At 42.6% G+C, this 13,339-nt stretch overlaps 1 protein-coding gene across 2 annotated transcripts in view; it reads left to right on the top strand.

The window, feature by feature from the left end:
- The window catches only part of RNF150 (ring finger protein 150), a 126,535-nt gene extending 113,462 nt beyond the window's left edge, over positions 1–13,073 (top strand). The window contains exons 7-8 of one of the 2 annotated variants that reach the window (XR_011324077.1): positions 5,042–6,589; positions 6,624–13,073. Coding sequence is in view for 1 of the 2 variants with exons in the window: in XM_069779637.1 (XP_069635738.1) it covers positions 5,042–5,160 (119 nt within the window). In the remaining variant the exon portion in view is untranslated. Of the gene's footprint in view, positions 1–5,041 lie in introns of both variants that reach the window. The other variant, XM_069779637.1, reaches the window with a different exon arrangement.
- Positions 13,074–13,339: the final 266 nt, after the last annotated feature.

The following is a 13,339-nucleotide window of genomic DNA, read 5'->3' as shown; positions in this document are numbered from 1 at the left end:
TGAGCCCCAGACTGGAATAAGGTTCATGTTAACACATAAATTTTAGATATTCTTCTAGATCTGAGAGGATACCTGTCACCAGGGATTTAATGTTTTGGCTTTGTTCTATCTTCGGAAAATGCAGAGTTCTGAAATAAAGTATATTTCACAGTAGTGAGAATGTGAAATGAATAGCGAAATGAAGTCCAAGTTTTGCTGTGTATTTATTGTCAAAATGAGGTTTTAGACAGAGTCTGTTGTACAATTTCTGCCAGCTAAAGATGGGATAATAACTGATGAATTTTTCAGAGCATTTCATTACATGAAGAAATCAATAATTATTAATTTCTCCTCAAAGCCAGGCATCTACCATCAAGAACAGAAGTTCTGCACAAAACAAGACTTGTTTCTTGTGCTAAATGCTTGACTTTACAGCTGGGCAAATAGGTTACACCTAAGTATGGTAGCAGCTTTTTCTTACCCTCTGATTCCTGTGACTGCTGAAAGATGAAGAAAACCATTAGCAGCTGCAGAGCTCTGTGCAATGGTTTAATTGTGTGTGGAGCAGGACTGAGTATGCTGAATTAGTTCACAGAGAGCTGATAATAAATGAGGGGAGGGAGACCAACTCCCAGCTGAATAGTTTATTGCTGTGGCCCATGTTTTTAAACCGCAAGAATAGGAGATTGCTGGCTTTAGTTACACTTTCAGTTAGATGAATTACACACTTGCTGGCAGCTCTCATTTGACACGTAATAATCGATACTTCTCTACTTACTCACAAATGAGTGTAATAGCAGAGAGCTACCTGAAGGTCCAGAGAAGGAAAAAAGTCTGTCATCTTAGACAAACCTCGTATGCATTCAATGCTGAGAAGCCTTTGCTGTATAACATTTGAAAGTATTCTTATTCTTCTGCTGATTCCCTGGATGCAAATTGCTTGTGGACCTTTTAGCCCAATCATGGGGTTCTGCAGGTTTTCCAGCTCCATGAGCTGGGGGAAATCTCAGCCTGTGGGGCAAGCAGGAGCCATTTTAGGCACTGCCCGTGTCCTAAGGGCATCAGACCACAATGTCGGATGTGGCCTCCTCGGGAGGAGCACAGTGGTGAGCAGGAATGAGGTCTCCATGAGTGCAAAACCCACCACAGTTATATCAGCTTGTTCCTCATCCTTGAGCAGGTCATTACAAGTGTATCTTGATTTGTGCCCATGCCTGTATGCTTACCTACATATGGCAGATGAATGGTTTTGTAAATGCACTTTACACTCACTGTTGAATGCTTAGGTCCCTCCCAAGACTCTTGCAAACAGTATCAAATTCTTAGAAACCCGTCGTCTGACCTTTTTCTTTTGGAATATTTATTAGTGTACAACAGCTACAGACTTACTCAAAGTGTTAGGGGTAGCAGCAGCAGTAGATAACTATTACTAGTGTGCGGTCGTACTGTTTTTAAAGCACCAGAGTAATTTGCTGGTTTCATCCTTGTTTGATTGCAATTAAATATAAACATCACTCAATGAACTTTGCAACAAGTAAGGGCTGTACACTATTATGTAGGGCAGTTCCATATCGATGTGGTGATATTATTCCTGCATAAGCATATTTAAATTTAAAGTTGTACTGGCTAGAGAAGGAGTTTCTTTTATTGCACCTCTCAAATGAGTGTGTGTCAGGGAATATAAGTGAGTGGAAAAAGTCTGTCTGGAAGTAGGCAGCATGCTGTGGTGTATTGCGTTTCGCTGACATGAGAGGAATGTGGCAGTGAGGTCTACAGTTGCCTGCTGTAGGCACTAGCGCTCAGGCTGAAAAGCAGCTTGGGATGTGCCTTTTGCTTCATTAAGCAAAAGGCTTTATGCCTGTGGCATGAAGTGCTACAAAACACAGTGCAAGTATTACAGTGTATGTTGTTAGACAGCATTGCCAGGCTCAAACATCTAAAATCACAAGTCAGATATTCCAACATAAAATCTGTCTAGAATTTAGGGATATGGTTTTTTAAACTCTTTATTTCCTTTTTACTTCTCAAGATTTATTTAAGTGAAAGCTGAGATCTTCACTGAAAGTTGAGATCCTCACCTGATTTCAGGGCTTTAAGAAAACACCAAATTTCAAAAAAACTTGCAAAAAGGTCATAAAAGTTCTTAACAGTGAGTCAGGCCTCTCCTGTAGAAGCTGTGTGATTGTATAAGCTTTGTCATTGTAAATAGGATCTAAAAATCAGGGATGCAAAATGCAGGCTAAGCTCCTGGCACTTGCAGTTTAGTTGAGGTTTGCTTACCTTTAACAAATGTCACTAACTGTGCTGGCTCACGTTATTGAGCAGCCGGCCAAAAAAAAAAAAATACAACCAAACAACCCACACCACAGTCTAGAAAGCCTGCGTTGTGTGGGGGAGCCACGGTGAGGCAGTTTGTAGACCTTGCAGCCAGAGTTACCTACGGCTGATCCGTATCTGGTGTAGCTTCTGCAGCCTCCTAGAGTTTCGTCCTGTGTGCGTTGGGGTCAGTAGTACGACTCCTGTTCACAAGAGCAAGCACGGAATGCTGAGGGATGCATTAATTTCCTTGTGTTGTCTGTGTCTTCCGAAGAAATGTCAGTGCTGACCCCTTCCCTCAAAGGGAAGGTGTAAGGGATGATGACATCTGAGTTTTTCTCCCCACTCTGCTGAAGCGGCAGGCTCTAACTTTAGGATTTTGAGCCCTGCTGCACTGTTAGCAAGCAAGGAAGGTGGAGCATTCATGTTTCTAGGCGGTTTTGCAGCGCTGGAAAAGCAATGCCATAGGCACGGGCATTTTTAGAATCCTTTGTTCATTGTTCCTACTGACCTGCATTTCAGTCCCGAAGAAGACAAACTACAAAGCCCACACTTTGGAGAGACTAAGATCCAAGAGTTTAAATAATTGTATACAATTTTTAATGTACAACTCCGGCTTGCTGGTTTGGAAAACGGGTGCTCCTGTACATAGATTAGACTGTTGGTAGGTGAGCTGTAAATCTGCTTCTGTTCTATCTGCCTGTCTTGACCTCAGGTGAGATTTTTTTCTGCTGTGCAACCCTAGAAGAAACAACACTCTGACATTTGTGTTGGCAGCTCAGCCTGCCTCTTCAGCACACGTGTGTCTGTCACCATTCAGCCAGTCCTCCTTTCCTGCACAGCTAGTTCAGATGAAAATCACCTTTCTCTCAAGAGTGCTCCAAGCGGCTGTTTAACATGGCTAAGCCTCAGGAACTCTGTCATGCAAATATAAACCTGCTTTTAGGTCAACATTTAAAGCATTATTTTCATTGTTTTTAAGAATCCTATTAGTTAGAGAGGAATGATAAATAATCCAGTCATCTGGAACCACATCATTCTGGCTCAGGGAGCTGTTACCACTACAGATGATGCTTTAGGTCTTGGAGGTGTATGTGATCCGCTTTTGTACTCTGGGATCTAGCAGAACACCTAATGGTTCAATGTAATTGAAGCCCACTGAAGTCTGCAGGAGATATCATTCAGTTTGTAAGTACTTCTTCCACCTTCAGTGGAAACATTTATAGTCAGAAGCAATGCCTTGAAATGTTTTACTACTGTCATATTGATAGAAAAAAACCAAGATATAAAGAGGTTGTATGCATTAATTATTTATCTTGCAATCATGAAAGTATAAAAATAATCCAGGGTGAAAATTGGGAGGTGTCATAAAGGAAAGCACTGGTTCTTGCAGTTTGAATAATGCAGACCCCACTCAAGCTTTCTCAGCAGAACATGAGGTCTAATCCTAGCACAAGTAAATACATGTTTTTTCTCTACAACAGATTTAAAAATCATGCAGCTCTTGAGAGGAGACTAATTGTGCTCACTTAGCTTCAAGTGAATAATTAAACTGTGAGGAGTTATTATTTTCCTGGCTCCTATGTAATGTTTCTCACTTATTAATTCTTAGATATTCAACTTTTAGACCTTTTAGCATCAATCAAGCTCTGCTTCTATTGTCTGAAAAATGAAATATGTAAAGGAAAAACTGCCATGATTTAAATACATTGTATTGTTACAGTATAAATATCATCATTGTAATTAAACCACTTGAAAATATGAACCATCAACTTTTTCTCTCAGGGACTCGTCCACCTATGGGATTTTTGTGCCTTTGAAAATCTCCCCAGAGATCCAGTGTGCTTTGCTTCTCCTGATTGTTCTTGAAATAAAATTAGCTTTTAGTCCTTTAAAATCTGATGGCTTTATCTGCTACTAAATGCATACATAGTAAGCGCTGTGGGATCAAAACAAAAACAAGTTACTCCTCCTACGCTTGCTGTTTTGATGGGATTTGCAGTTTGGCAAAAGTCAATAATCTGACTCTTGCTGTATTTGGGATCATGGTGGATTAAGGTAGATCCCTTTGGCCTGGATCAAGAACCTGCAAGGTATCTGCAAATCAGAGGAAAGGGTGAATAGAAAAGAGACTGGAAAAGGATGAGAGAAGGCACATGAGAAGGCAGGTAGCCTGGTCCTGAGTCCTGGGGCAGCACTAATGACACCCGTGTCACTCCTTCCAGGCATCAGCCAGGCGCCCTCTTAAAAGTCTCTGCTAACAGAGATTCTGTCACCTAATGAGGGTTTGGGCGGATTTTTTTCCTGTTAGAAATGTTTTCCTGATGGCCGACTTGCCCCACCAGGTGCCTGTGACTTTGTCCATAATTTGCTGCCTTTGTGGGGAGAGAAGGATGATGCCACGTTGAGGAAGTGAAAGGGGATGGGGAGGGAAGCGCTCGGGTCATGGGAGGAAGGTCATGGAGATGAAGGGCATGGATGGAGAGCCCTGGGAGGATTAGGAGCAGAAGAAAGTGTTACCCATCCAGGCTCCTTGTCATCGTGTTTCTCACTACTGATGGCTTGAACTTTCTGATGTTTTTGAAATGCTTTAGACAGATATTGAATAAGAGCAAAGTTTGGAATCTAAGCACAACCTCAGTGGTGGGGAAACCCCTGGGTCCCATCTGCAGAACTGAAAAACAGTAACACGTTGACAGAAAGACGTGACCATAATGCCCTTTTCCTGTCTTTTCTACCCTCACAGATGAACAGGAGCCAGCAGTCAGCAGTGATTCAGATATTTCATTGATTATGGCCATGGAGGTTGGACTGTCCGATGTGGAGCTTTCCACTGATCAAGACTGCGAAGAGGTGAAGTCTTGAAAAACAAACAGAGATCCAGCACTAAACTACGGGGGAGGGTCATAGGGAGGGACCGAGTCAGCTTTCTAGGATTTGGACCAGTCATGCACATGCCTCCAGAGCACTGTCACTCCTGCACACTCCATTCTGAGATGGTCACGAAAAGCAATAGCAACAGTTGTGTCTGCCTGGATGCAGTTTCATCATCTACATATGTTCATTTTGTTCAAATGGGGGATGAGCACTTCCAGTTTACCCACGTGCTTGAGAGCAGTCATGTAACTCTTCAGTGGCTCATAAATACGCAACTGAAATGACAGCTTGAGTGTTTTCTACACTTGTTTGATTGGGGTTTTGTTTCTTTTTTTTTGAAAAGACGTATGTTTGTTATGTTTGTTTGTTTGTTTATAGTTTGTTATGGATGGACACTCTGTTTTTGTTGACTGACCCCAGCTTTTTCAAGAGTTCAATCCAGAAATCTGAATTCCCATTCACTGGTCACTTCATGATCTGACTCCAGGATTTATCATTGCCTTGTTGTTTCTGCGTGAAGTACACATGACTTCAGAAGGATGGTGCACCAGCACCCTGCATTAATGTGAAGCCTGCTTTCATTAAGTAGGAGCCTTGGAAATGGTATATTCTGAAGGCCTTTATTTGTAAGAGAGCTCTGAATTAACAGAGCTTGCTGAGATTTGGGTTAAAACTGCATTATGTTGGCTTTTACTTAGAGCTCTGTTCTAGACCAGTATCGTACAGTGTGAAGGAGAGAAAGAAAAGCTTAAAGCTTCACTCCGTCCTTGTGGTCCTTTGCTATATTTTATGCTGTTAGCAGTTGTCAGTACATTAACGGCCTTCCTTCAAGTCACAATTCAGTAGCTGGAAAAGAAGATCTAGTATAACATCATGTCTTTTCTTAATTTTACAGACCAAAATCTGACCGGCAGGCTAAAGGAGCGTCTGAGAGGTTTCCAGAGGCTTCTTGTTAACAGCTGTGCATTAGGCGGATGACAAGAATATTCTTACAAAGGGTCTGGAGATACCGATATCAGTGTCAGAAATTGCTAATGAAGCGGGAGGCAGCTGGTTGAAATGTTTACTTCCTGTTTTGTTTAGTTTTGTTTTGTTTTTTCTTAGTATGTTTCACTTCTTAACGTTTTGACAGCAGTTTTTGCCTGCTTGTTATCGAACACAAGAGTTCAGGTGGTGCATTGCCCTCCAGAGTCCCTGTCAACGTTGTCGCAAGCATAATGGAATACTTGCAGTTTGTATATAGATATATATACCAAAATATTTTGGGTAGAGAGGAGGGAATTTGAAAATAAACAGGACTAACATAAATCAAAACACCTAAATAATAATGACCTGTGGTGATTATTATTTCATCCTGAGCTCTGCTTTCCAGGGAAAAGCTTATCATTGCTTGTTCAGTATATGATTTTGGTTTTCGGTCAAAATACTCAACTGTGAAGAAGCATTTTTAGCTTACTGTTATACAAGAGTAAGTGGTTTCTGTTGACAGTCAGATGATTTGAATCACATTACTGCCTCCTGAGTAAGTCCATAGAATCAACAGTTCATCTTACATTGAAATTTCATGGAGAGGTCAAACATTTTGACTTGATGGTGTCATGGCAGCATCTCAAAATGCAACTATTAGGGTTCTTGCTGCATTTAATCTCCTTGTGGATTTACTTGTTAGATGTGGAAACCAACTTCCAGCCAAAATTCGGTTTGTCAGATCTTATTCAGGAAAAAATGTGTTTAGAACTATCCCTAAAATTTTGGCCAACGTCCTTCTTTAGTACAGGAAGAAGGAAAAATTATACTCCATGCTTTTCAGTCCAGTTAGAACTCAGTTCATTTTATAGCTTAATTTTTTTGATGTTCTCAGTCCCTAAATTGCAGGGTAACTTTGAGGCAAAGGAGCACAGCCTAATCATCCTTCAAAACCATGTTCCGGAAATGTGCCGTTACATTTTTATAAGCCATTTGAAAGGACATCTCTTTTTAAAGAGATACAGGCAGCTGGAAATCTGCTTGGTTTAAAAAGAAGGTTAGAGGTCGTTCCAGAGGGCACAGCTAGGTCAGTCTTGCCAATATTTGTAGTTCTGTGATTGTATTTTCCTTATTCTTTAATGTCTTCTGTATTCCTTGCTGCTATGGGAAAGGCCCACAGCATCAGGGGAACCGATGCTGAAATTCACCCCTACGCAAGAGAGTTTGCACAAGGTACCGCATCAGCTGCACTTAAGCTCTGGAAATAATGCTGAAATGGGATTTAAGTGGTGCTTACACGAAATACTGGCCCTTCACACAGGAATGAAATTCATCTCAAATGACTGCAGGGGAAGAGTGAAGCTGGTTGTATACAGAGTCAGGTATCCCTTTGGAAAGTACACGCACCGGTACAATTTCTTCTCTAGCGCTGGAGCCTGGGTGCTACATGTCACAGGAACATCACGAACACGATGTCCGAGTTGTCAGGGATCCTTTAACATCCACCCACTGCAGCCCAGCACACAGACAAAAAACTCCTGGCTGAACTGTTTGGGTTTCAGAGGAGCTGTCGCAAAGTCTTCGGTTTTATTTCACAAACTTAGTTCAGTTAATCTCAATGGATAGATTGACTAATTATCTGTTGCCGTAGCAGAGTCACCCACAGCACAGCAGAGCAAGCGAGGCCTGTGGAAAAGCACGGCAGGAGGCGAAACTCCCAGCTGATACTGAACTGGGTCCTTTGCCCAGCAAAATCATTGAAGGGAGCTGTATTCAAGGGGCGTCACATAGATGGTAACTGAGACCCTGCCCATATTTCTAGGAGTTAGTGAAGGATTTTGGAGAGGAATTGCACCCTGCATGATCTTTTCCTAAGTATCTCATACTAGATGTGGTCCCTCGGGGTCCACAGGTGGCCCCTGGCAGAGGCAGGGGTGCAAGGCTGGGCGAGACATTTTTACATATCAGCATACTGTGGTCTTTCAAAAGAGGTGTCCTAGTAAATCTGGGTGAGGAGTCTTTCTGCTTTTGTTTTGCCAGTACTACCTGCAGTTTTGCTCAGGGAGGATGTTCTTCCGTCCCTGTCCTCAGGTGTTCTACAGTTCTGAGCACCGTTAAGCGATAACGAATGCAAAGCCAGGTTACGCAACACTGAAGCCAGAACTTAGGAAAGCACTTAAGTAAATGTTTTATTCCGTCCTTCTTCCAAAAAGCACTTATGACTAATTTTGGACTTGTACCAAAATCATGTTATTTTCAACAGGTCTTCTATGAGCATAATTAAGCCCCTGTGTCAACTGGAAATGTTTTCCTAAAGCAGGACCTGGCTGACAATATTATTTGTATATATAACCTGTGAAATGCCTTGGGAATTTGAGGTGCTTCATAAATATTAAGACGCCCAGATGTATGTTCGTAACACGTATGAAAGCCTTAATTCTGCAGATCTGCACGCCCATGCACATTTTTGCCTACATGAGTCTCTCCACTGAGATTTCTCGCAGGGTAAAAGCAAACCTCCCAATTTGCAGCTTTGGGTAAGATTAGTTCCGTCCTGAGCATTGCGTGAGTCCTCGGTACTGCTGCCCACTAAGCTTGGGCTCTGGCATTAAATACGTGGGATTCAGATGCCGGGGACACAGCACTGCCTGTTCAGAAGGGAAAGCAGCCTTTAGCATGCAGCCAGTTAAAAAACAAATCCTCTGGTGCCCTCTGACGAACGAGTGCTCATGCACATAATTCCGCAGGCTCCTGCCGTGACTGCCCACCCACGGCACCAGTGGCTGAGCACAGGGGCACCGCCTGCACAGGGCAGGTGGCAGCTTTCTTGTCGTAAAGCTGATCTTGCGTCTCTCCGAGCTCTTCTTGTGCTGTCATCTAAGGCTCTTTTCTCTTCTTTTTCCATGTAGTAGGTGGGAGAAGCATTCACCTTAGCGAGGCTCATCTTCACTCAGGCTGGGTTGCAGGATGAAACTAGGACAGACAGGGACTGCGCTCTGAGTATCCTTTGATTTTCATGGGGTTCATAAACTGCACTCCCAAAGGTCTGTTCAATAGGTAGGACACATAAAAAGTTATATGGGCAGAATTTTGCGCTCACAGACGACCTAATGTGTGCATGCAGATGTGCAAGGCGCCAGCTCTGCATCCCTTCCTTGCGGCTGACCCGTTCTGGTGGGGATGCAGATCTGGCACTTGCTGAGGGTTTGGGGTTTTTTTCATTTTCTGAGTTCTTTAGAGCCTCAAAACCAGGATCAGGACAGTCATAGCACTACGGTTCATTCTTTAAGCATTCTAAAGAATTAAATTGCCATGTATGCATAAAAAAGTACATCAATATGACTGTGGAAACTGTATTGTAGTGAAAACAGAAGCAGCTGCCATTTTTAGACTTTTTTATATGAGGGAGATTGTGGCACTAAAGAAAAAGGCTTTATAAAGGCAATTTGAAAAAATTATTGAAATTGCGTATGCTAAGAGATCCCTCAGATCTCACTACTTTAATGACCTCTGGATCAGATCCAGAAGAAGTCATTGCAAGAAGGGCAGTATTTCATGTCTCATTGAATGACCCGTTCGGGATACATTCTTATTTTGTGAACAAAATGAACCCCGGATCTAGCTCTGAATTTAATTTTTCTCAAAGAATATGCATTTTGTGATCTAAATTTTTTGTTGTCAGACCTGTTAACCCACCCTCTTTTTCCCCCTTGCTAAATAAAAAAGAAATGCTTGTCCAACTTGAAAACTGTCTAGCTCAGAAGACCTTTGCATATGAACGGGTTGCCCTGGCAGGTGTCTGCAGATGACTTAACACTTCTATGTACTTTCAGTCATCAGTACAACACAGTTACAGATTTTCCATAAAGTACGTTTCATTTGCTCTTCTTGTTAAACCTGGAGTGCAGTTGTCATATAGATTTTCCAGAGTTTTGCCTTTACAAACTTTTTCCTTTGAATATATGCCACAGCCCTTTGAGCGGATTCTGTGATTAAAAGGCAAAGATTGGGGCACAAGTCTTTATACATAAATCTCTGGACTGCAAGTCCTTGTTATGACAATTGGTCTGTACTGAAATGACGATAGAGCTTATGTGTAACAGTGGGAAATGCCTTTCAGCCCAGGCAGCTGGGAATCTCCCAGACTTTGTTTGCAAGAGGCTCATTCCTTCATGGTCTGTTGTCTGTAGAAAAGCTCCTGACTAAGCATCTAGTTTGAAATAAGCCAGGAATAGGAATTTACAGGCTGTGCAAACCAAGGAAACCAATAGTCATTTATTGATTTCTATTTGTTAGCAATAATGGACTTTTTTTTTTTAACCGTTTGTTGTTCTTGTAGATCCCTGTTGTAGGGCCAAAGTTACTGGGCTGCTAGGAACAGGGGCCAGGACAAGCTGACTCTCTAAACAGAAGAGGAAGGGCTTGCTTTGCTGTTGGGATACATCCCTTTCGCCGGACTGAAATGGCAGAGAAATCCAAACTGTTCCTTCCCAGCCCCTCTCACAAATGTTTGCTCTGGTGTGAGTCTCTGTTGCAGGGGAAGGAAGGAGATGGTGGGATCAAACGAAGGCCGTGCTGCTTCCTCTCTTGCATTTTGTGCTGCCTGTATCTCTTGTAGCAGGTTGGACGGCTCTGATTCAGCACGGAGGAAAGGAGCCAGCCTAAATTCAGCTTAAGGGCTTAATGAAAGATAGGCCATGGGGTTTCGGCGGGTTCGGGAGAGCTGAGCTTCTTCATAACCAGCGCTGGCCGGGTTTGCTGCTTCATTGAAGAACACTGAGCATTGACTCGTTTGTTTTATAGGTGCAAAATGTGTGAGGGTATATGGGGCAACCAGTGTGACAGAAATGAATCAGCTTGGTTAACGCAAGTGGTGAAAAACAATGTCATGAAATATTTTAGGGGCGAGGGAAAACGAGGGTGGAGGTGTTGTTCTCGCAGACTTTTTAAAGAGGGACAATTGATCCAACACAAGCACTTCTTTTATTTTACCAAGCTGTTACCTGAACTAATTGATAGTTTCGCAGTTGAAAGAGGAACGCCAGATGGACTTTTTAGGCTGGATTTGTTTGTGTAGCAGATGGCAGCTGCGGGCTGGGACGGCGAGCGAGGGAGGCGGCTGCCCTCTGCCGCGCAGCTTCCCCCGCCGGGCTGGAAACCCGCTCGGCTCCCTTTCTCTTCTTTGGCACTTCTTTTTCAACAAAATAAACCTTCCGAGCAGGAGCTGTATTTCAAAGGGAGACATAGAGAGGAAAGATGAATGAAAGATGTTGTGGATTTTGAATGAAAAGCCAACGGATTAGTTTTCCATCTGAAATTAATCTTGTCTCTCTCAACTATTTTAATTGTGAATCAGTGGAAGTTACTTTTTTCTGGAGTGAATGCAAAAAAAGGAGAGGAAAAAAAAGAAATCGCATTTTCCCTTTCTTGTTTATTTCTTGATCCTTCAGTCCTGTGTAGCATTAAAAACAATAGCAAGATCAAGTTGCTTGTTTGCTCTGAATGTATACGGTTATTTCAGATGTCAAATATCTACATGTTTGGTATGTGTACGTAATACCATCCTTACTTCTTGTTTCATGTTAGGAACCTGAAATGACTGTACCATTTTATAATTAGAAATGTAAAGAGGGGACAGTGGGTGGGAGGGTCTGTTATTTTTATAGCAAGATGTTCCTTGTATTTAGCGAACATTTAAAATGGTTTTGTACTTGTCAAAATATACATTCCATCCATTTCCAGAAGAGAATTATTTTTATTTAGAGTAGTTTATAAGCAAACCAAAAAAATGTGGCGTCCCATTTGTACGCAGTTCATGAACAGAGCAGAAGTATCCTGGTTTTCAGTGATGGCTCCAAAGCTTTTTCCAGCCATGTCTCTTCTCACACACTGCAGAGCCGTACCAGCAAACGCCAATGTTAAAAAGGGAAGAAAAATCCTGAACAAAATAAATACCATATGTATCAGTGCACAGCTTACCGAAATAACTTCCAGTTCGGAGACAATGGTCTGTCCCAGCGCAATTCCCCGAGGTAATCAGCCCTGCTGTGGACAGCAGGAGTGGATTTACTGGGCGGCTTTCAGCCCTGCCTCTCCCCCCCTAGTAAGCCCAGGGTCGGGGGGGGATGACAGGGTTGTCACACTCACGCACTGCGTCCCCGCTCGCGCTGCGGCTCCCTCAGGTTGGGAGCCTGGTTTTGACTGAAGTTGGTTTGCTGGTAAGGCAGCCGGTTTCTGCAGGTTGACCACGTTGTGTTTCTTTAGACTGTGGAAACCACTCTTCATCTCCACGTTAAAAAAAAAAAAGTTCCTTTCTCTGGACAGCTGCGCTTTGGTTTGTGAAACACCTAGAGAAAGACCATGGCAAAAACACACAGTGGCATTTGCATAGGTGGTTCTTTTTCTTGTAGTTAGCTTTTCCCCCCCTGCTACGTGTGACTTTCTGCCAAAACAGTGCAGTAGCAGTTTGTGAAGCGAGCCCTTTTTTCTAGCATTACTTTCTGTACAGTATTGCAAATACACTTTAACTCTTAGCTGATATTTTGTAACGTATACATCTTCCCCTCCAAGGCACTTTATCTCTCTTGAAAAATGTGGGAGTCGGAGAACTACCGTCTTAAAGGGATTTGCCTGAAATCATGAGGCACACACTTTTTATTTTTTGTCCTTCTTGCTTTGTTATATACTGTAAATGCTAAAGAGCATGGACAGTGACTCAGCTGGGGGAAGTACCGAAATGATGAGGCTAATATTTGGAAGCATTATTCAGTAGTACAACACGGCTATTTTTGTTATATAGAGGATTATAATGTAAATATGTGAGACTGTGTTATTATGTACTAGTAAAATATTGCAACTCTCAAAGTTAAGATGGTGAATTCCAAGGAATTTTATTGCAAGTTTTTTAATAAAATGAATCCGATTACTGTGTCGTACATATTTTCTAACAGACTGTGTAAAACTGGCATTTCCTGATGCATGAGACTTGCAGGTTGTTTCTTCCTGAACTCGGCCGCTGCGGACTTTGGCGTTCACAGGAGGCAGAAGCTGTAGCGGGAAGGGACCCGAGGGGCAGCCTGGCCTCCGTGCCACCGCTCCAGCCCCAGTCGCTGCTCTGGTTCCCCCCTATCCTTCAGCTTCTTTTGACCAGAAAGCAGCAGCTGCGTGGGAGGTAAATACCTCCACTTCCCCGAGGGAGAGC

The sequence above is a fragment of the Haliaeetus albicilla genome, chromosome 1 (assembly GCF_947461875.1).
Source record: "Haliaeetus albicilla chromosome 1, bHalAlb1.1, whole genome shotgun sequence".
Classification (NCBI taxonomy): Eukaryota; Metazoa; Chordata; class Aves; order Accipitriformes; family Accipitridae; genus Haliaeetus; species Haliaeetus albicilla.
Note: the sequence above shows the minus strand (reverse complement) of the source record. Positions and strands in the feature narration are given on the sequence as shown.